At 38.6% G+C, this 23,245-nt stretch overlaps 3 protein-coding genes and 1 long non-coding RNA gene across 5 annotated transcripts; 2 read left to right on the top strand and 2 right to left on the bottom strand.

Annotated features, from left to right (window-relative positions):
• The first annotated feature begins 38 nt into the window (after nt 1-38).
• On the top strand, nt 39-3,086 carry LOC148742114 (V-type proton ATPase subunit e-like). Its single transcript, XM_088751443.1, has 4 exons — nt 39-195; nt 786-833; nt 1,045-1,170; nt 2,658-3,086. The coding sequence occupies exons 1-3, from the start codon at nt 77-79 to the stop codon at nt 1,148-1,150; spliced, it is 273 nt and encodes a 90-aa protein (XP_088607569.1). The 5' UTR covers nt 39-76; the 3' UTR covers nt 1,151-1,170; nt 2,658-3,086.
• An 892-nt stretch (nt 3,087-3,978) lies between these two features.
• Nucleotides 3,979-7,108, bottom strand: LOC111334287 (uncharacterized). Its single transcript, XM_022939982.2, has 4 exons — nt 6,710-7,108; nt 6,130-6,210; nt 5,515-5,888; nt 3,979-4,881 (listed from the first exon to the last, which is right to left on the bottom strand). Exons 3-4 carry the CDS (start codon nt 5,759-5,761, stop codon nt 4,223-4,225), a joined length of 906 nt encoding a protein of 301 aa, XP_022795717.1. The 5' UTR covers nt 5,762-5,888; nt 6,130-6,210; nt 6,710-7,108; the 3' UTR covers nt 3,979-4,222.
• Nucleotides 7,109-7,251: 143 nt separating this feature from the next.
• Nucleotides 7,252-23,226, bottom strand: LOC111334276 (solute carrier family 49 member A3). 2 transcript variants are annotated; one of them, XM_022939972.2, is made up of 9 exons: nt 22,927-23,226; nt 21,976-22,134; nt 21,290-21,506; nt 20,166-20,242; nt 15,008-15,142; nt 13,983-14,099; nt 12,630-12,782; nt 10,824-10,981; nt 7,252-9,729 (listed from the first exon to the last, which is right to left on the bottom strand). In XM_022939972.2, exons 1-9 carry the CDS (start codon nt 23,122-23,124, stop codon nt 9,456-9,458), a joined length of 1,488 nt encoding a protein of 495 aa, XP_022795707.1. In that variant the 5' UTR covers nt 23,125-23,226; the 3' UTR covers nt 7,252-9,455. The 2 variants fall into 2 exon arrangements, with proteins under 2 accessions (XP_022795707.1, XP_022795708.1); XM_022939973.2 differs by having other exon boundaries at nt 9,590-9,729; nt 10,824-10,899.
• LOC148742113 (uncharacterized) lies at nt 9,701-13,195 on the top strand. The gene is made up of 3 exons (XR_015997864.1): nt 9,701-9,840; nt 12,542-12,614; nt 12,952-13,195. It is a non-coding gene; the product is annotated as an uncharacterized LOC148742113 (long non-coding RNA).
• Nucleotides 23,227-23,245: the final 19 nt, after the last annotated feature.

Raw genomic sequence — 23,245 nt, 5'->3', positions numbered from 1 at the left:
TCAAGCTCCCGTCGTCCTCTGTAGGTCCACTATTTCAATTCACGTGACATTACATCGTCCGTCAAAATAATTCAAGATGGCGAACTACGATGGCACTGCAAAGGCTATGGCAGTAGTTCCAGTTCTTGTTGTTACGGTAATATGGGTGATTGTAGGTGCAATTGTTCCTTGTTTTATGAAAGGACCGAATAAGAGGTAAATGATCATGACATTCGATACGTCTCAAACTTAAACGCCACAGAAGACCCTTACGATATTTGGTGAAAATCTAAGATATTCAGAACCTGGTTTAAATCTCTGATTCCACTTTTAACTTCCAAGATCTGATAATTTACTATCACTAGATGCTACACATTTTCTTGTTAGCTAGTTGAAAGAATTAGGTTTTACGTGATATCAAGTTAGATTTTTTTCCCATGACTATTTTCAACTGGATATTATTTTGGGATAATTAAGGAAAGTTTGGTACATTTATATCGTTTCTGAGGGTTAGGCGGTCATTTCTTCTCTTGAAAACTTCATCATAAGCTTGACAAAGAAAAGAAGCAGTTTTAGAGGGGCATAATCAACCTCTGCTCCAAACCATTCCCCCCACCCCTTGGTATGTTCATTTGTTTACTTTTCTCTTTCTGTCATTGACAAAAACGTAGCCTTGAACTTAACCTTAATATGAGAGAAGAAAAATAAGCCTACAAGGATGATGAATTGCAGCTATTCAAGCTAAAATATTGGAAAAATGGTTTAAGGTTGTGATAAAGTTAACTTTCCATCTTCTGTGATTCTAGACTGATACAGACTATGCTTGTGATGACTGCTGTATGCTGTTGGTTATTGTATCCTTTTACAAATTTGAGCTTGATTGCTATTTGCCTATTGAAATTTCTTTTCAACACGTTACCTTGTAACTGTTTCGAGTCCCATAGTTTTATAAACCTTCTGTATCGATGTTCACAATGTCAGTTAGTGTTGCTTTATCCATCATAGTAACAGTGAGAAAACAAGGAAAATCATGTTAAGGTTCCTCTTCCTTAACTCGTGAGCTAGCTGGGTTTGTGCTTATTTCTGTCAACTTAATCCTCTTATTGGACCAGAAATAAAAGCAGGGGCATTAAAGGCAGCTGTCAAAGAATGGGGAGGCAAAGATGTTTAGCCTCATTAGTAACATATAAGGTAATTACCAAAGGCCAGCCACAGTGTATTAACACTAAAAAGATGAAAGCAATGAAGATGGCAGAGCCCAAAAAATTATAAGCAAACAAAATATAAACCTTCTGGTGTGGTATTTGTATGGTTTTCAGTTGGATTGCATCCTTTCAGAAACACAACAGAAAAAAGCTTATCACACAAGACACAATTAACAAGCAAAACAAAAGCTCTGACTTAATGTAGACTTTGGCAGAAAAGGAAAAAGCTGAATTTTTTTGTGTTCCATTTTTAAGCAACTGGTCAAAGACTTCCTCTTGTTTATCAGTTACAAAACATTTTTAGAATCTTGATGAATATTATTTTGTGGGCCAACAATTCTTGAACATGTTCTCAACACTTTCTCTATTATCGTTTATAGTCAATATTCAAATTGTTTTCAACTCAACATCCTTTGCATAGTCCTTTGCAGTCACCAAAGATTGTTGACAGACATGTTAGCATTCTCAGTAAATAGGAGTTTTTTGTCAGATCTATTGGAATGCAAGTGTAACTCAAAAGCCCCAGGATATCATTTGGCAGTTTATTTGTAAATCTCATATCAAGCTAATTTTTACTGACAAACACTCTGCTATGAAATGAAAAAACTAGTAGGAGCTTTTATTATGTGGGCTATCAAATGTTGCTGAATCCCAAACATTGTTCTTTATGCTGTGACTTACACCGTTGGAGCTTATCCCAGTTTCTTTAGTATTCAGCTGTCAGGAGCATAGCAACTCTGTGGGTGGAATCCTTGTTGATTGCCGTCCTCACCCAGCTTCTTGTTACAGCACAGGGAGACCAGACAAGCGATGAGTCTGGTTGTTTATTCGAAATATAAAGGAATATATGGGAGAATATTGAAGAGTCATATTATCGTAAACTTATATCATGAAATGTCTGAGTTAAAGCTCAAAATAAATGTAAACCTACCTCACTTGCTGTTTATTGTCATTTCTGTGGCTCTAAATGGCAAATTTGAGCAATTTGGTGGGTTTTGCGTCGACTGTTACTATGCGTTATGAGAAGTAAATAACATAATAGTAACAGTCAATGCAAAACCCACCAAATCACTCAAATTTGCCATTTAGAGCCACAGAAATGACAATACACAGCAATTGAGGTAGGTTTACATTTATTTTGAGCTTTAACTCAGACATTTCATGATATAAGTTTACGATAATAAGACTCTTCAATATTCTCCCATACATTCCTTTATATTTCGAATAAACAACCAGACTCGTTGCTTGTCTGGGCTCCCTGTGGTAACAGTTTAGTTTTCTTGTACCCACTTCGTCTACTAACTTGCGAGAGACTCTTTCAGACTTGAACAGTTTTACAACAGTGACCTGTTTAAGGCTCAGACCCAAACCTTTTGATAAACAATACATGGTGCCCCAGTAATTGATATTGTGATCCTAAAGAGAGAGTTCACATTATGTTCAACTACATTATTCTTTTGGTTTCTCTTGCAGACTCAATAATTTGTAATTGTATATATTTCTATTCTGGTGATGATGTAACAGGATACAGAATGGATTATCCAATAGCATTTTTTGATTAATTTTATGATTACTATTCAGTTAATGAGGATCAGTGCAGAAGAGAGACAGTAATTGTGATATAAATTTTCGACAGGTCACATACTGACCATTTGATTCAATCCATAAAGTGTAACCTAGTCTTTACTTATTTTTGCTGTAACACAAGTGTAAAATGATTCCTTTATGACCTTCTTTCTTAAAAAGTAAAATTTGAGATTGATGGTGTGTGAGGTAAACCAAGAATTTTATTTGTTCTTTGTTACAAATTAAAGCACTTTGAACTGAAACTGTATAATGATCTTGTGATTGTATCAACAAACAATCTGAAGGAGACGGGTGAATAAAGTTTATTTTAATGAATGTGTCACTTTCATTAGTAAAACTTATGGTAATTGCAATAAAATGATTGCTTTAATTACACTTAAAGTATTTTATGGAGTCTTAGGAATTTTATTTGTTCTCTTCAACCCTTTACACCCATTATTTCCCATAGTATTGACAAGGAGATTGTAACAATAGTGAGTTTCTTCAGTTTGGTTTCATTTCCTTTGACCTCATGACCAGAATGTTTGATTCAGTAGTGAGACTGTGTGGAGAATAAATAAATAATAAATAATTTAGCAATGGACATTCCACTGGATGGCTCTTCCTTGTTCACTACTTCCAGATTGAATTGGAATTTGGAATGTTGGTTTTTGCGGAGGAAGGAAAACCGGAGAACCCAGAGAAAAACCCTAGGAGCAAGGATGAGAACCAACAACAAACTCAACCCACATGTGATGCCAGGTCCAGGAATCGAACCCCAGCCACAGTGGTGGGAGGTGAGTGCTCTCACCACTGCACCATCCCTGCTCCCGGAGAAATTAAACACCAGTCTCTTTAGGGTTAAAAGGGTCAATAACTGCACTGAAATTTCATGTTTGATCATTTTTGAAGAATTACTTGTGCTAAGTAACTGCTTTGCCTAAATAAGTGTGGTATCAATGTTGCAGAACATTCAATTGATGGCACAGTTTGACCATTGTCTGGTGATTGCAAGCTAATAACATTACTTTTTTCATGGCTGGAAGACAAAAACTTCAGTCTGTTTCCTAAAGACGTACACCACTCAATACTTTTGAACCCATTAAATTTACCACAACTTTGATAAACATACTGGTAATTTTGGTCAATTAGAAGAAAAGAGAGATGGCCAACAGTCCACCAGGGTTAGGTTGCCTGAACCTGGTTGTTGTATCTCCTCCACAAAGGAAACAATAAGCTCACTTTTATTCAAGTACTACCTTTGATTAAGGTGGGGTAGAATATGATAAACTGTTACACTCTTTAGACAGACCAATATTACAGAAAATGTTTGACCTTAAAAAACATTAAACTTTTAGTGTACATCTAAAAACAGCAGTGTGTACATTTTGTATGGAATAACAACTTACTGGACATCAAAACATTCAAGCCAACATCTTAACATTCCATTTCTTACTTGACCAATATTGTGATCATCGATTATTACCCTGTCTTCTGTTGCCAGACAATGTAATTAAATAATATAGGACACCAAATACAAAACCACCCATATGTGCTGCATGTCCTATGCCATCTGCTGAGTATGCTACAAATGTACTAACAATTCCTTTACCAGGAATTGTACTGTCTAATAAAGGCAGCAAGTCACTCAGTAAAACTGTGATCACAAGCCACAAATGGCACACTTCATACATCACTTCTTGTGTCATCTGATTGTCCCATTCTCGATCTGCTATTCCCAGCCTTCGCCGCCTTCTTAGTTCAATGTATTTGTTATATAAGGAGACAATATTTGCACATGTCTCAACAGCAACAATAGAACAAATTGCCGCACTGGCACCTTTGCATGGTGTTGTTCCATGAACTGAAGTAAAGGCTTTATCAACAGCAAGCTTTTTCCAGATTTCTGCCTTGTTGCCCAACAAATCCCCAAGAAGACCCCAAGACTTTGGTGATGGTAAAACAGTCTCCCAGCGGATTTTTTGGAATATGTAGAAACAAAACTGGGTGAGATTTCCAGCTACTCCACCCCCAAAGAATGCTGCCAATAAATGCTTTCGACCAAACCGTCTGTGGACATGGTACCCATTTGGTATGAGTGTAGCAAAGTTATTGAATAGGTGCTGTTCATCTATGAAATGAGATGAAGTGAAAATAAAATAAACTGACAGTGCAAAGACTGAACGTTAAGCCTCCTGGACTTCTATATCACATCGCTGTTATCCTTTTGAAAGCCTTAAGTACACAAAAGCTCTAAGAAAGTGTTAAGCAAAAGTCATGCATGCTAGCAGTAGGCAGGCAAAAAAAGTAATGCCCAAGGCATGCCAGCATTTATGCTCTTCTGCTCCCAAAAATTGACTTAACACACTTTTTCTAAACCTGGTTGTAAGCAATCCAAGTGTAGCATTCCCTTTCAACAATGAATCTAATAAAAATATTTTGTCTTTCCTGAATTTTGGTTCATTTGAAGATGAATTAAGGGCTGCCAAAATATGTCATTCCACTGTTAAAAATACATGGGTTTTTATTGGTGAGAAAAGTGATCTTCTTCTGAGGCATGTCAAGGTTTCTGCGAAATAAACAACTGATGGCAGTAAAGCAATTTATGAACACTTTATATTCATATTGGATGGATTGCGTAATATTATGTTCCGCAAGAACCGGATTTATAGTTGCTGCATCAGCAAATTTGGGTTTAAAACCCGCATCACAGAATAGTTGAAGAGAAAGGAACAAAGCTCACGGGACAAATACCATGGCTTACCTTGGTGGTTGAAAAGATTCGTGACAAGAGTGTGATAACGTCCTTGAGCGAGATTTTCGGGGGAGAAAGAGAAGTGATCTCTCAATGTTAAACCCGACATGTTGAATGGGAAACCATAAGACTGAAACTGAGCCAGTGGCGAGGAAGGTTGTGCTGCAGAAACTAGGCATGGAAACTGTAACCCTATCAGACCCGTAAGAGTTACTGAATACTCTCTCACATCTTTAATAATGGTTCTTCTGTCCATCTTCCAGTTAGTAATATTGCAGACAGGATCACCAAACAGAGAACCAAACGTTCCCTTTGCGAGTTGAGGGACTGTTGACGAGTCGTAGCAAACTACTTCAAATACCACGTAACGAAGCGTATCGATACTTAGATAAAAAAAAAATAAAAAAAAAAATAAATAAATAAAAATATCCCTACCATGTGTACATGTACCTGTGTTTTGATGTGTAGGTCACGAATTGTTCTTCCAACACTAAAATACCCGGCATAAATATAGGTGATGTTTTGTGTAACATTTTCTATTTAAAAGAAAATGTATTTTGCACTGAAAAGTATAGTCAGTACATTAGTGTAAATTGTTCTGAAAGTAGAATCAGAATATCGTACCTTGTTTTTAGCGGTTTAATAGTTTGAAAATGGCACTGAATGGAATTTATAGCAGCATTCGATAATCGTAAGTCAGAGTTTCTGCAAAATACCAAATTTCCAAAATACGTGACTGTTAATTACTAGTTCTTGCAATGTCAATCCCATAAGTTCAGAGGAGATGTAACGTTCTTAGTGTCCTTTATTCAAGCACACCACAGGTTCCGCGCCACGTCCTTATAGACAACCTATCACGTGGTATGTTCATATATGGTACAACACTACATCGGGGAGGGAGGGGAATTTAGGAGGATGGAAGCGATACAGAATGGATAATTATACACGCCCAGTTACGAAAAAATCATAGTTATATTAGGGCCGGGTCGCACTGAAGCGAATTCAAATATTTTCCAATTTTTTTTTGCAAACCAAAAATTGGCACAATTTTCGTGCTCTCCAAATTGTGGCGGCGGTCGCATCAAATTAATATCCTTAGACCGAAACCTCACTGTTTGATTCATACGTCAATCACAAACCCATCTCGCTTTAAAAATAGATAGGAAAAAATCTCGCACGAATTGCTGAACGACTTTTGTCTTACCGTGTACATTAGCAGTTGACAACCTGCTCTGGCTCAGAATTTATTAGCGCCGGCCTTGTTCATCGACTTGCTCAATCTTCTCATGATCTTCGCTCACCTTTTTCTTTTAAGCTTGACAAGTGTTAAGCAAAGCCCTTTTCTGATGCGCGTCCCTCCGTGATTGGTCACGACAGAGACGTTCTCAACTCCGACTCTAAAAGCAACGGAGAAAAGAGATGACTGAAATTCTTCAAACGCGATGGAACAGTAACTCGATACCCAATGCTATATACCCAAAATATGTGCGACTTCAAACCGCATGTACAAAGCCCATTTCCGAATTACCATTGGCCTCTTTTTCAAAACTGGTCCTGGTGCTCATCCTTTCATATGACCAAGTTTTCATTTTAAGAGTATGACTCGCGGGCTTCATAAAATGACATTCAAGAAACCACAGTTGCTTGTGACTTAAGAAAACTCGTGGCTTTCATCGATTTTTGGACGGGTGCAAAATCTGAGGCGCGAGGTTCATTATAAGCGATGATCCCAACATCACATCTTACTCCTTAAATAAAAATCCTTTATTTTCTAAAAATATACTATAGAGGTATTAACCTAATGACATGGTTGAGGACATTCACTGTTACAGATATTTCGGCGGAAGTTAATCTGTGTTTGTCATTCGCATCCTCCATGTAACTGCGTTCAATATATATGTCTTATTATTAAAAACTAGATCATTGGATAATGCAATTCAAGACTTTTTATTGGCTTAGCCATTATGGTATATGAGCCAATATACCATAATCTTCAAATATGGTAAGCGTACGCGTCAGCTTAAAATTAAAAGGGAGCTAAAAATTTAGTAAAATTTAATAATTTAATTTAACGTTATTAATAAAACAATTATTCCACTCGCTCTTGTTGGATATGAAATGATTATAGCCGACCAGGCGCGTAGCGCCTCGTTGGCTATCTATCATCTCATATACAACGCGCGCTCGTGGAATAATTATTGTTTTATTAAAAACGTTAAATTAAATTATTACATTTTATTAAATTTTTAGCTTCCTCTTAATTTTAAGCTGACACGTACGCTTGCCATATTTGTAGATTATGGTATATTGGCTCATATACCATAATGGCTAAGCCAATAAAAAGTCTTGAATTGCATTATCCAATGATCTAGTTTTTAATAATTGCTAATTAGACGTTTTGTTGTGTAGTATCGCTCAGTATTTTTACGAGTTGTGCCGTATTTTGACGAGCCCGTAGGGCGAGTCAAAATACAAATAACGAGTAAAAATACTCAGGGATACTACACAACAAAACGTCTAATAAGTTATTTATTATCAAACACGCCAAACTGTTATTTCAGTGCGGGCGAATTTCGCGGATATTTATTTACGGGGAGTGCGTGACAGAAGTATGCGAAGCGAAACGGAATTGGCGCGTTGTTGTGTCGCTGTTTCTATTTTTTTCATTAAATGAAGAAATTTTCTGGTCGTCAAGCTGTTTTTCTTCGTTCGATTCATCCAATAAACTTGGGCCTATATTTGCCAGCCACTCTGACACTTCGTCGTCGGAAATATGATTCAAATTGTCCGCCATTTGCTTTTTTTTTTTCGTAACTACAATCCAATTCTTCGCTTGCGCGATGCGAGAAAACCTGTTTAACCGGTACTACAATAGACGAGTACAAATACCGTGTGATATTTGTACTCGTCTATTGCGTTATTTGTACTCGTCTAGGTGTAGTTGGATAATAAGATTCATAATTCTTACATGCACTCGACGCCTTGAAAACTTCTAAGAAAAGTACCATTAGCGTTACTTAAATAAATTAATATATCACTATAACTTTTTTTAAATTTTTTTGGTTCATGTTACATTTAATCAATTCATACACCCGACAGGTAAAGTGTTATATCATTTTGATTTTTTTTTTTATGTAATTTCAAGATCATTTTTTCTTTGTGAAAGAAACAAGTGCAACTCTGATGATAGTGAAAAAAAAAATCGAGTTCTTAAAATCTAAAGTTATCAACTATCGAGTTTAGTTGGCTTCTCTCCATTCTAAACGTACACCTTTCAAATCGTTTGTAAGTCTGATGCCTATTTCTTACTGATTAAGATCGCCGATTCCTTATAAAGCAAACAAAGTATTTTAAACAAAAATCTTCCATTTAGCTTGATGCATTTTTGTAAAGTCGCTATCAGTTCAATTTGGTTTCCCTGCAAATTCTATATAAACATGTGTGGAGGAAGGCAAGGATAGTTTTAAAACAACGCACTGCCTTAAAGAGCAATATAATTCGAAAATCATTTTTAAGAGTTCATTAAAATTGCTCAGTTTGCTATGTTTCTATGTCTACGCCGTGTCCAAAGCCTCGGTTTTTCGAAGGGTGCGGATGACGCTATCCACTAGATAACTCTCTATCTAGTGGATACCGCAGTACGTTCTGAACCTCTATTTCGCTAAATAGGGATTTAAGCATCGGATGGTGTTATCCACCCTTTGAACAACTGGACCCAGATACACAACTAAAAGCGTCAATTACTTGAACACTTGTTATTCCAGGCTTAGTCAAGACATTTAGACGTAAATTGCATTCGTTCTCATATGCCTAGTTCTAGTCGGCTGTTTCGTTTACTCTGTTTAAGGAGTTATAAGGTCAATCAAGATACGCCCTGATGACGTAGAACTGATAAAACTGTCTGCAAAGAGTTATCTTAGCACTCAGCTTTTGATGTCTGGGTTAGGCGGTTAAGGTATAATTGGAAGTCTCTGCTCGCCGTGCGATTGAAGAATTCTCTGAGCCTCTCTTCTTTGCTCCATCTGGAGGCGTTTGTAAGGAGGTTTAAAGCCACAAATTATCAAAATCGCCATAGCAACAGCCACTGAAGTCATAAAAATCATGGCATAGAGAAAATCCGGGACTTTATCGTCGTCTGACTTCTGATGACACTTGGAGTGTGGGAAATTTTTGGGAACTGCTAAAGCTTGGGAAACTAATATGAATATCACCCCAGTGGCTTGACTGAAAAGAAGAAATAAGAATATTACTAGGTTGAAGTTATACCTCCTAAAGCAATGCTAACTGTTTGAAGTGAAACTGTTACAATGTGTATGAAGAGACCATGAGGCGATGGTAAGTAAGAGTGTTGACAGCAAATGGCTCACATCCAGGAGTAATAATCAGTCAGTCATGTAGGCCGAACATTTGCGAAAAGGTGGTGATAAAAAGCACTGTTTTCATTTACAATGACTGCAATTCATGTCATCCCTTACCCGGCCTTTTTACGGTCATTTTGATACAAGTAGATTCGATACATCGACAAAGTCGATTCAATTCACGTGGAGAGTCGTTTCGATACAACTTCGGTCATTTCGATAAAAACTAGTGAAGGAGTAGCCGGATGTTTGTATGTCTGGATGATAAGCCAAAACATACCCTTGGGATGCACCGAAAAGTGCATCTTTCACAATTTATGCAAATACGTGCAACGTGAGTTTCGAATTACACTCACACAACTAGCGGATCGCACTACTTACCACGATCTATCCGGGAATAATATCAATAACAACCTTATTTGAATAATGACTCACCGTTTTACCTATTAACTAAATTTAACTCTTTAATTCAATTCTTTAATTCTTGAGCCATACGCGCGGATGCGTTCGCTCCTTCGGTGATGCAATCTCTTCTCGCAACGAGTTATATTCATTTAAACTCTCTTCATCGGACTGGTAGACGATTGAAAACAACCCAATTTATCCTTCACTAGGTTGTCTCGAAATGACTGAATTTGTATTGAAACGACTTTCTACCTGTATCGAATCGACTTTATCGATATATCGAATTGACTTCAGAATCGACTTGTGTCGAAACAGCTTTGTATCGAAACAACCGGTCCCTATATGGACGGTCAAACCTCACAGTGGCAAGTGTAGACTTTGGTGTATCACACAAATGAGATGAGAAAACTATAATCACCAGAGTAGCATACCAGAACAAGTTTTGTTTGGGGGAGGTGGGGGAGGTGGGGGAGGTGGGGGAGGTGGGGGAGGTGGGGGAGGTCAGGGTGAAGTATATGGCAGTAGTAAGTAACAACAAAAGAACCACCACTGTACCCTGCCATCCACAGAAGCCCTGCACTTGTTGCTTCAGCCACAGGGTAGGTACACTCCACTCCAACTTCCAAACAGACTGGCATAAGGGCAAATGCAAAAAAACCAAACAAACCACTAACGGCCACAATAAGAACAGGATGATCAGGCATGCTACTCACCTAGCGAACATTTGGAAAACATTGTAAGCATAAATAGGTATAGGTAATAACAAGATTTCAGGTGCAATTGAGTGTTAATAAGCATGCACAAGTAAATTTTTCAAAATTGCCTGAGCCTGTAGGGCAAGTGTGATTTGTAGCCTTTGAAAAATGTGCAAGTGCTAATTAACACCAAATTGCATGAGAAATCATGTTATTACTCACTAACAATTCACATGAACAAATAGAAAATACACTCGTTTTAAGCCAACCACAAGTGCCTAATTTTTAAAGTATGTTATAATTTTTCAAATATGCATCTTGGATTTCAGTCATCTTAAACCCTTTGATCCATAGAATCTGGAGTAACTATATGCATCTAATGTCTCCTGCGGGTGACAACATCGGCTAAACTTCAGAATACCCGGCCACCTCATTTACATGTTATTAAATAAGAAGAGCGTCTATTGTGTTATGCCTCGTTCTACAAAGCCTCCCGACACATGTAAATGAGGTGGACGGGTATTCTGAAGTTGCTCCACAACATCTTGTGTCTTCTAGGGATGACTAGCATCTAATTTCTCATATGGGCGACTAGGATTCAATAGGGACCTTACGCAATCAGGACGGCAACGCCAAGGAAGACTTCGATTAAAAAATGAATTTCTACTCTTAGTTAGAATTTCAAAAATGGTTGCAGGAGCTTACTGTCTTATACGGCGCCACAGCTCAACTTCAGCATGATGTATAAAAGTAGCGTTGAGTTCCAAATGGAAATTAAAATAATTTGCCGTCGCGGTTTCGGTTTGCAGACGACGCAAATTTTGGCGATTTCACGTTGTTGTTTTGCATAGGACGGCTAAGAAATGTACAAAGTTTCAAAACGCACGTGCTGAGCTATTGTTCTGCCAATTAGATCTCTTGTTTTTCCATGTCCTCATTGCCGTCGCCGTCGTGGTTGCGTAAGGTCCCTAATGTCTCTTAGGGGTGACTGGTATCTCATGTTGTGACTAGTATCTAATTTTTCCTTACAACTCCCCTCCCCCCCCAACCTGAGTCAAACCTAAAGGTCGGGTCCCAGTTGTTCGAAGGCCGATTAGTGGTAACCCAGAGTTAAATTTTAATCCAGGTTTCTTTTTTTTCTCTAACCAAGAGTCTTTTTAGGATAATTTTCCTTATTCTTTTAAGAGAATCTAATCATCAAACTTTGTAAACAAAAGAATTATACTGAGTTTCCTTTTAAAGCTTTTAGATCTGAAGTCAAACTTTACACTAACCCTGGTTTATCTTAGCCCAGCTTTGAAAAACTCAGCCCAGAAGAATAAAGGAAATGATTGTGAGGTCAAGGAACTCTTGATTATTAAGGGAATTATCCATATAATTACCATGATTATAGGGTTATTACATGGATAATTGTACAGGGAATAGTATGAAGCACTTGAAAACTGTTGTTAGGGCATATAGGGTTTAACTAAAGTAATTGAACCCTCCAGAATCTCTGGCTGTCTTTACCCACTCCCTGACTAATGGCAATTCATGAATAAATCTAACATCCCAGGCGTATAACTTGAACCATTTCAGCTGGTCTAGGACAACAAGACTCCACCCTGTTACAAGTAGCAGTGAGGGCAGCTTACAATGTTAACACGTCAAGGTATCAATTACTTACAATTGTGAGTACACAACATGATACAGCTGCCAGTGCATATGAAATCTTTGCTGTCTCTTCAAACCTCTTGGTTTTGTCAACATACACACCAGCTAATCCACCTCCCACCAGACCAACTGCTATCAAAACAGCACCTGCTATTCCAGCCATTTTCTTAAACCAATAGACAATTACCATCAGAAGCTAACAACAACCAGACAAAGTGTGGTGTTACATACACCATTGCACATCAAGTCAAAATGTTTTGGTTCAATGTCATACCATTTCATAACTCTGAAAGCCAATTCTCAATGTCATATTCCTATTGTTTTTTTTTTTTAAGGTTTAAAGAGTGGTTTGATAACTCAATGTGTTTAACCTTCAAGTGACTACAACCTTTACAGATTGGTTTTGGATCATGATGGAATCCCATATAATAAAAGTATGAAGAACCTAAACAATAAGAACAAGAAAGTGTGAAAGAAGTTGGACCAGATGGAGGGCAGAAAAGTTTTTTTGTTTCTAACAAGGATGGTTAAGCACATGGGGATGTTGGGAGAACATAAGACAAGTTGGATCATGTGTACCTAAGGCATCTGTCTGTCAAGTATCAGTCAATACTACTAGTTGACATGTTGACTGAGTTTTGGTTCATACATTGGCTTATTCTTGACCAACATATCAACCGATTATCTGCCGACATGTCAATCAACATTGATCACTTCTTGACCAACATGCATATCACACAATACTTGGTTGACAACCAGCCAACACTTTACTGACATTCAGGCGACATTTGGGCAATACTTTACCAACACTTGGCCAACATTGCTGTCACTTGGTTATTAGCTCTTGTTACAGAGTTCTTTACATTTTTCTCTACTGAAGTAATGACTTATTTTCTCTATCCCTTCATGATCAAAACTCTTCTTTTGCATCCCCAGTGGATAAGGGGAAGGGACTAAGAGACGGCTGTCATTCCAGTAAAACAACAATTAACAATACACATACACCACCATGAGTCCACCGATACACCACCACCACCAAAAGTCCAACAATACACCAACGGTTACTTGATCAATGCACTGTTGATTGTTGATTGCAAGGAAACAGTTAAGGTGTCCGTCAAGTGTTAACAAACATACTGACTGAGTATCTGGCAACTGATAGTGGCAACCAATGGTCTACCAACTTGTATAACAAGACAATCAATGGGCAGTGCTGGTTGATACTCAGCTGACAGATGCCTTGAGTACACAAAATCCGACTTTTCTCATGTTCTCCCTTCATCCTACATGGGTTCTTAACCATGGAAACTTCTAGTTTGCTCTTTTTCCTGGGCACATACTGTAAATGCTGCATGATAATACTTACATCACTATATCCTCTTGGGCAGATGACTTGTTCTAAAATTGTTGTAAGGCAGGTAAAAAGGCCTATCCCACAACCAAATGTGACCAGCAACACCAGGTAAGGTTTGTTCTGCAAAAGCTGAACAAAAATACAGGCTGAGGTCACAAAGAGTGGGGCTAGGTAAACATGAGATGATTGTCAAGACTTAGAGACAAATTATTTTAAAGGTATATGTCTTCAGACAAAACTACAAAGATATGAGACAACAAGAAAAACAGTTTGAGGTTTGCTTTTGTCTTAACATTTTTTCAGTGGTGGAAATTCCAAAAAGGGTACAGTTAGGAAAAAAGAACTTTGCACTTCAGAGAGATACTAACTTCTATGAAGTTTAAGAAGTGGAATCAATGTGGTTTTTATGGCCATAAATTAGTGCCAAACTTAGGGGTACTGTGTATCTATGGGAAGTGTCCACATTTGGAAAGTACAACAACCATATTGCTGGCATTTGACTGTTTCATCGGCCACCCCTTATGCAAAATGCAAGAATGTCTGCAATGAGTAGGAACCTCCTGAAACCTATACCCTATTCTCACTAAAGCTAAAACATGTTTTCAAGCTGTTTTGTGTAACACTGTTTAAAATTGTTTTCTTCATAGAAGCTGCTAAAATTAATGTTGACAACTTCAAATTTAGCACATTGAAAATACAAGATAGCCAATACTTGAATCTTATAAAAAAATTCAGTTCTCTGTTTCTGATTTTCACTCAGCTCAACCCAGTTTAACTAAACATTTTTTTCTGGTGTGAATGGGGTTACTAGTCATCTAGGCAAATGACAAAAAAGGAAGGTTCTGCTAGACATGTATTTCCAGTTCATAATACCTGATTAAAATATTCTTCCACCAGAAGCATTTTAACAATAAATATTTAGTTCTCAATCATGGTAGCAAGTTTAGGTATTGTTGGGGTGCTTATCAATAACACTGATGATGAAGGATGCTACTGAGCAAGGGCAAAGCAATATACAAGAAAAAACAATATCAAACCTTTTTGAGACCTTGAAAGAAAGGCTCTGATGATGACTCTGCCGATGCTGTGGGTGGAGTTGGTGGGGAGCTACTGCATACTCCAAAGGTTGCCATGACGACACCAAGGAAGGCAGGAATTGAGGACATTTCCAACTGCAGAAAAAAAAATTAAAAAACATTTTCAGACACTAAAATTGAAACTATGATTATGAATTAAGAACTGAGATTATAATTATAACCTATCAAAAAAAACAATAACTTATATCCATGTTTTCTTCCAATGCTCTCTGAGCTAAGTTACTGCTAATAACTTGTCTCAAAATAAAAAAATTGAATTATAATTACATGATTATTGTAGTGTATGCGGTTGGTTCTCGTAAGCATGCGCACATGTGCGCATTATCTATTCCATGTGCTTTTCAAATAAATAAAAAACCGAATACATGACAGTGGCGATGAGGATAAAGTTGTAGGAGACCATCGAAAATATGACTGCTATCGGGAAGATAGAAAGTTTTGATGAAACACAGGAGAAATGGGAAACCTATGTAGAACGGGTGGAACAGTTTTTCTTAGCAAACAACATCGATGAAGACCACCAAGCGCCATTTTTCCTTGTTAAGCTTGATGGGCAATAAAACGTACACATTGTTGAGAGATCTTCTTACACCAGATAAACCAGCTACGAAGAGCTTCCAGGAGATCGTCACGACTCTTCAGCAACACTTAAGTCCTAAACCATTAGAAATAGCGGAGCGTTTTCGTTTCTACAAACGGATTCAGCGTGAAGGAGAAACTGTCTTGACCTATGTAGCAGACCTGAAGAAATTAGCAACCCACTGCAACTTTGGGGCCAACCTTAACGAAGCTTTACGAGATAAACTGGTTTGTGGCCTTAGAAATGTGCAGATACAAAAATGTTTGCTTTCAGAAGCCAAACTCAAATGTTCCAAGGTTTTGGAAATAGCGATAGCAATGGAAACGGCTATTTGCGATGCCGCAGAATTACAAAGTGAGCTTCAATCAGAACCTTGCGTTGACAAGATCTCAGATAACCACACACAAGCGCCATTGCCGAACCCCACCGCTAAAGTTTGCTATCGCTGTGGGGGAGACTCGCATGCAACGCACAATTGCAGATTCAAGGGCCAAACATGTTATCATTGTGGGAAGGTGGGCCATATTTCAAGAGCTTGTCGCTCGAAACAACAAGGTAAGCCAAAACAACCACCGAAACCACCGCTTAACACTCAAGTCCATTCTATTGAGTACAGTGAGAGTGATGAATTTGAAGATGTATTAGGAAGCATACAGATACACAATGTAAGCAAACCGAGCAGTACTGTAATCTGGATCGATCTGAAAGTGGAAGGTAAACCAGTGAAAATGGAACTGGACACAGGCTCAGCTGTGTTGATTATTCCACATAATTTGTACAGGGAGAAATTTCACGACAAGCCCTTGCAAGAAACTAAATTAATGTTGAAAACCTATACTGGAGAGAACATTTTCCCAGCTGGAGTGCTTAAGGTAAATGTTGAATACAAAGACCAGCAACCATTGCTGTTGGATCTGTATGTGGTTAAGAACAAGGGCCCTGTGTTGATGGGAAGGGATTGGCTTCACAAGGTACGCCTAGATTGGTATGCTATTAAGTCATTGAAAGCTTCACAAACCCTATCAACTACTAAGGAGCAGCTGCAAACCATGCTAGACAAATACTCTGATGTTTTTGAAGACAAACTTGGAACGTTCAAATCAGCTAAAGCAAAACTAACCCTTAAAGAAGATAGCCAAGCCCATTTCTGCAAAGCTCGTGCTGTGCCCTATGCCTTAAGGCCTAAAGTTGAAGAAGAGCTAAGAAGACTTCAGAATGAAGGAATTCTCACGAAAGTTGAGTGGAGTGAGTGGGCAACACCCATTGTACCCGTCCCAAAGAAAGATGGATCGGTCAGGCTTTGTGGTGATTACAAAGGCACGGTAAACCCAGAACTACAGGCTGAACAATATCCCTTACCCCGCATCGAAGATATCTTTGCAAAGCTTGCTGGTGGACAGAAATTCTCAAAGATTGATCTTTGCCAGGCATACCACCAACTAGAGATGGAAGAAGATTCCAGAAAATACCTCACCATCAACACACACATGGGGTTGTTCCAGTGCAATAGACTAGTGTTCGGCATCACTTCAGCACCCGCTATCTGGCAATGCACCATTGATCAAGTGCTGGAAGGGACATCTGGCACAAGCTGTATACTTGATGACATGATTATCACTGGAAAGAGTGATGAAGAACACCTGGCTAACTTAGAAGAAGTCCTACGACGGCTACAGTTTCATGGTTTGAGAGCTAACAAAGCCAAATGTGAGTTTTTCAAGGAGACGATAACTTATTGTGGACATGATATTGACAAGGATGGCCTTCACAAGTCTACAGCAAAAGTAGAAGCGGTTTTGGAAGCACTACGCCCAAACGACGTAGCTGAGGTAAGATAATTTCTCGGGCTAATCAACTACTACCATAGGTTCTTACCTAACCTGTCGACAACCGTCCACCCCTTGACTCAACTCTTGGGAAAGGACCACCAATGGAAGTGGACAGAGCAATGTGAGGCAGCATTCCCCAAGGTGAAAGAAATGATCACTTCAGAACAAGTTCTAACACATTATGATCCTAGTCTGCCACTTAGACTTGCTTGTGATGCATCCCCCGTAGGCATTGGAGCAGTGCTTTCTCACGTAATTAATTATGGTACCGAGCAACCTATAGCTTTTGCTTCAAGGACACTGACAAAAACTGAGCAAAAGTATGCGCAGATTGACAAGGAAGCTTTGTCAATAATCTGGGGTGTCAAGAAGTTTCACATGTATCTGTTTGGCTGTCCTTTCACTCTATACACAGATCATCAGCCATTAACTTCAATCTTTCATCCGCGGAAGAGCATCCCTGTGGTCACCGCAGCACATCTTCAACGTTATGCCTTGTTCCTGGCAGGCTGACTACTCCATTCAATACAAGAACACTAAGGTTCACAGCAATGCAGATGGTCTTTCCCGCCTACCACTGGTAACGGAAGCCAAAGATGAAGAAGTGGTTGACCCAGTGGGTGTATTTAATTTGATGCAGTTTGACCCTTTGCCAGTCACAGTGGACAACGTTAGACGAGACACACAAAGAGATCCTGTCTTGGCCCAAGTGCATGAAATGACCAGGAAGGGATGGCCAAACAACCATGACCCTGTACTCAACCCCTATTTTGTTCACAAAGATGAGATCATGTTACAATCAGGCTGTTTGATGTGGGGAATAAGAGTAATAATACGCCCAAAGCTACGCCCTCAAGTTCTCAAGGAACTTCATCAGGGACATATGGGAGTCGTGAAGATGAAGGCCAAAGATGAAGGCCCAAAGCTACACCTGGTGGCCTGGAATCGATAAAGAAATTGAACTGTCCGCTAAGTCCTGCCCAGGTTGCCAACTAGTACAGAGGGAGCCCAGTACAGTGCCAGTGCACCCATGGGAATGGCCTTCGTTACCCTGGCAACAAATTCATATCGATTTTGCAGGTCCCTTCCTTAACAGCATGTTTTAGTGGTAGTGGATGCATATTCACGTTGGCTAGAGATAACAATAACAATAACAATTAATCACTTATAGAGCGCTATTTACAATGACAGATCAACAGCACTTTACAATCAATCCTAACCCGCCCATCCCACCCCAGGGGAGGACATCCATCACACAGTAATCTCATGCGTGGGAAATTAACGTCTCCTACCCCTAACCCTGTAGGAGACGGGACCTCCATTTATTCGTCCCTATCCGAGAAGACTAGAATATCTAACCATTTCTTGATGTTATAGAAAGGTAGCATATTCTTCTCAATTATTTTAAGACCTTGAGTGTTGGTCTGGTGAGATAGAGAAAATGAACACTACAACTTCAGCGAAAACCACCGAAACCCTTCAGAAGTTGTTTGCAAGATATGGTGTACCAGCCCAGTTAGTGAGTGATAATGGGCCTCAGTTCACATCAGAAGAGTTCCAACAATTCCTTAAGAGAAACGGCATCAAACACATCACCTCAGCACCTTATCACCCTGCCACCAACGGCCTAGCAGAACGTGCTGTCCAGAGTTTCAAGAATGCCATGAAGAGTGAAACTGAAGTGACATCTTTGAACATTAAGTTGGTGAGATTTTTGCTAACTTATAGAATCACCCCCTACTCAACCACCGGAGAGCCACCGTCCCAGTTGTATTTGGGAAGAAGATTACGCTCTCGACTGGACTTGTTAAAATCAGATCTCTTCGTCCATGTAAACAACCATCAGATAAACCAGTCTGTTGCCAAGAGTGGTTCTGTAACAAGGCATTTTGCCATTGGTCAGAGGGTGTTAGCACGAAATTACACTGGAAAGTCAAAGTGGGTACCTGGTATTGTCCGTGCACGATTGGGACCCCTGTCTTATGAAGTGGAGATTGGGCCTAACCTAGTTTGGTGTCCACACACGGATCAACTCCGAGATTCCAATGTTCCTGTTACAGACAGACACCTGCCCGTTTCATACCCCTTGCCTTTTCCACTCCCAGCCACAACCACTGATCACTCAGTAGCTGAACTACCTGAAGAGACAGAAGTTATCTCGAGGGAGACAGACTGCCCGTCACCCAAATGTAATCCAGTGGCTGAATCGTCCACTAGCAGCTCACCGAGCCAGATTGAACATATTCCTGTGAAACGATACCCTTCCAGAGTGTGGCAACCCCAGTTTGGATGGATCTGTGAACATTGAACTGCCCTTTTTTTTGGGGGGGGGGGGGGAGTTTGAGACTGGACTTTTACTGATAGCATGTTGCGTTGAACTTTTGGAAACTTTTAAATTCTTAAGGACTTTAGGGGACAAGAGACTGGCTTACAGGGGAGGTGTTGTAGTGTATGCGGTTGGTTCTCGTAAGCATGTGCACATGTGCGCATTATCTATTCCATGTGCTTTTCAAATAAATGAAAAACCGAATACATGACAATTATCAAATTGATAAAATGGGTATATAAGTCAAGAAATGTATTACATTATAAAACAATTATCCAGTTCCTATATGGCTAAGAATATTAAAAGTTTGGTAACTCTGACTATCTAGTAGTTTTTAGAAACTGCTTTTCTAGAGAAACATACCATAAAAGGAATGGCTGTTTTGTCATTTACAATAATAGGAGCCAATACATTAGCTATCATCACCCCCATGGGATTGCCTATGAAATAAAAAAAATTAACTTTAAAAAAGGTTAACCAGAAATTGCCAAAGATATAAAAATGTATCCCAGTTTTAAGTAATGTATGTCTCTTGTAGACTGAGGTACATAAATTTTTCAATTGCACAAGTCTATAGGGCAAGTGCAATTTGCAGTCTTTGAAAATTTTAGTCATGACAAGTGCTTATTTTGTAATTTACACTAGTGTTACATTTTCAGCCAATCAGAAGTATTTTTTTTTATGTTTATTAGAAACCTCTAAATTCCCAAAAGCGATCACAATATTAGTCAGTTCTCCTCTAGATTTATATGTATCATCTTGTAACAAGGTCATAAGAAAAGACAAGCTTATCAGCCTAAGAGTAGGTGTGAACTTGATACAAGACCAAATTCTGATCTTCTATGTTATTTACAAGGGCAGTCAGTATAGAGAATTACAAGTGGATCAGTGGAGAGTTAAAGGGTTTTAGGTGATCTATGGGCAGCTCACTCAGGCAGTAATTCATAGCTTCTAAGTGAAATGGAATATTTTGGTAATTGTTTTTTTCATTTTATCAGGTTTTCAATTAAATTAAATCTGCCTTTTTCATTTTATCGGGTTTTCAATTACATTAAATCTGCCTCAACTTTCTCATTCCATGTAAATGCACACAAGAATCAGTCTTTTACAGAACCAGTTGAATTGACCTGTCACTTAACTTCTTAACTCCCAAGATCTAATTAATTGTTACTCTCCCCTCTTGCTGCTACACATTTCCTTGTAATTAAGTTATGAGAATTCAGTGTTAGATCAAGTTAACAACTTTTGTGTGATAAGTTTGAGCACTGTATTCTCATTAGCTCTTTGCTGGAAAATGTATGAATATTAAAGAGAGAAGTTACATGTTAATCACTTGTAGGAGTTAAAGGGTAATTAATATAAGTTCCAAAACTAATGATTAGACACAAGAAGTATCATTGATTCCAAAAGTTTTGCTCAGGGAATTTGTGACCTCATCAAAGATGCAAAAACAAGATGAGGTTTTAGTTAATAAAAATAGATCTTACTAAGCGATGCTATCATGTTTGCTGTGGCCCTCTCATCTGCTCCGAACCACAGGGCTGCCAGCTTTGTAGGAGATCCAAGGAGGAATGGCTGGGCAAGTGAAGCTAAAGTTTGACCAATCATCACTGTCATGAATTTGTTGTTTTGATGGACAAAATGAAGTCCACTGAGAATTCTAACACCTGCGCCAAGAGCATTCAACCATGCACCTAAAAGAACCTGATAATTAAGAACAAAAGTGACCATGAAAATGATAACAAAACTGATTATGAGATGAAGAAATGATCATCACAAGTGAAAAGGAACAATTCTTGCAGCTAGCTGCTCTCTGCAGTTCATCTGTGAAGACCATTTCTCTTCATGAATTTTATTTGCAGCTAAAAATATGACATTTCATGACATCGATAATAGTGATAACAGCGGTGACGGTAATGTAATTTGTAAATAAAAGCAGTGGTCTAACTAGGATTTTTTCATCAAAATCCCAAAGTACCCCACACCCTCCCCCCCCCACAAGAAAAATAAAGGTCTGACACTCAAGCCAAATGGGGAAAAACAAATATTGAAAAGGAAAAACTCACTCTGGTGTAACTATACAACTCTGAGCTACCACAAGTGAGTCAAGGTACCTGACCACTTTCTATTTATTGACACAATTTAGGTAACATTTGTTATGTATTATACTTACCCCTGTTCGTAAACCAAGAACATCAAGGATCCAAACTGCCACCAAACCAAACAATAAATAACAAAGAAGGTACACAATTGAAAGCCAGTTTACAGCATCAACACTCTTGCCATAATATGAAGCTGTGTAGTCAGCCACCGGGGCGAAACTTAACCACAGCTAAGTCAAGAAATAAAATCTAGGTTAAATAACTCTTTAGGAATAAAATGTACTTTATGAATAAAAAAAAACAGAGGCTAGTTACATATACACTCTATATTCTCAGCTAAGCTCTATGAAATTGCCCCTTTATTTTCTTCCTCTGCTCAAAGCCAATCACAATGGGTAGAGGCATACCATCTATATGAAGACGTTAAAACAAGAAAAGAGAACCAGAATTATCAGAAAGATTTCCGTATAACCCCATACCAATCAGAAACAAAGCCGTTAATCCCAAAGGTAATCTGTTGTTTTGCCTCTGCTTTCTTTTATCCAAGAATTGTATGCATAATGAAGTCTGGGGCTATACAGAAATCTTGCCGAATTATCAATCAGATCTTGGGTACTTGAAGGATCATAAAATTTGAAGCACACCTGGAAAAGCTCTCTTTTGGTTGAGCAACGTTAACTTTGGTGATTTAGATAAAGCAATGACTGTCATCACAATTGACAAATGGTAATTGTCAGAACTGATCTCATTTAACAAAATGAAGGACCATCTCCAAGTCTCTAAATTGCTAATGTTGTTATAGTATTAATGTGCGTATAATTTATATGTTAGATTTGAGGTGGGTTAAGGAGAAAGCTGATATCGATTAGATACTTCACACGATCTTCAAAGCAACGAAAGGCTGATTAATTTAATTCAAACTGAATTTTTTCTACAGTGTACAACTGATTTCACTTTCGTGGTTGTTTTGGGAAGGGAAAACTACAAGCAACTTCCAGCACTAAGAGATCTCGATGACTCACCATAGCATTGGAGACATTGAGTACAAACAGGACCAGAAGCATGTACCATCTTCTGCAGTACAATCTGTATTTTGAGGATAATTCTCTTGACTTAGATAGCTCAAGAATCTTTTCCTCTTGAGACAAGTTTCTGGAATAAATAGTGGCATTTGAACGTCCAGAGTGGAGAAGAGACGCCTTTTCGTCGTTGGGGTTCATTTCACTTCGATTTTATGACAAAAGGAGTAAAAGTCAGAAGAAATCTGCGTAAGGCTGATCAAAAGCATGTCACGCGACAAGACGAAGTCTGTTACGCGTATCTGTCAGTCGCACAGGTTGT

The sequence above is a fragment of the Stylophora pistillata genome, chromosome 1 (assembly GCF_964205215.1).
Source record: "Stylophora pistillata chromosome 1, jaStyPist1.2, whole genome shotgun sequence".
Taxonomy (NCBI): domain Eukaryota; kingdom Metazoa; phylum Cnidaria; class Anthozoa; order Scleractinia; family Pocilloporidae; genus Stylophora; species Stylophora pistillata.
Note: the sequence above shows the minus strand (reverse complement) of the source record. Positions and strands in the feature narration are given on the sequence as shown.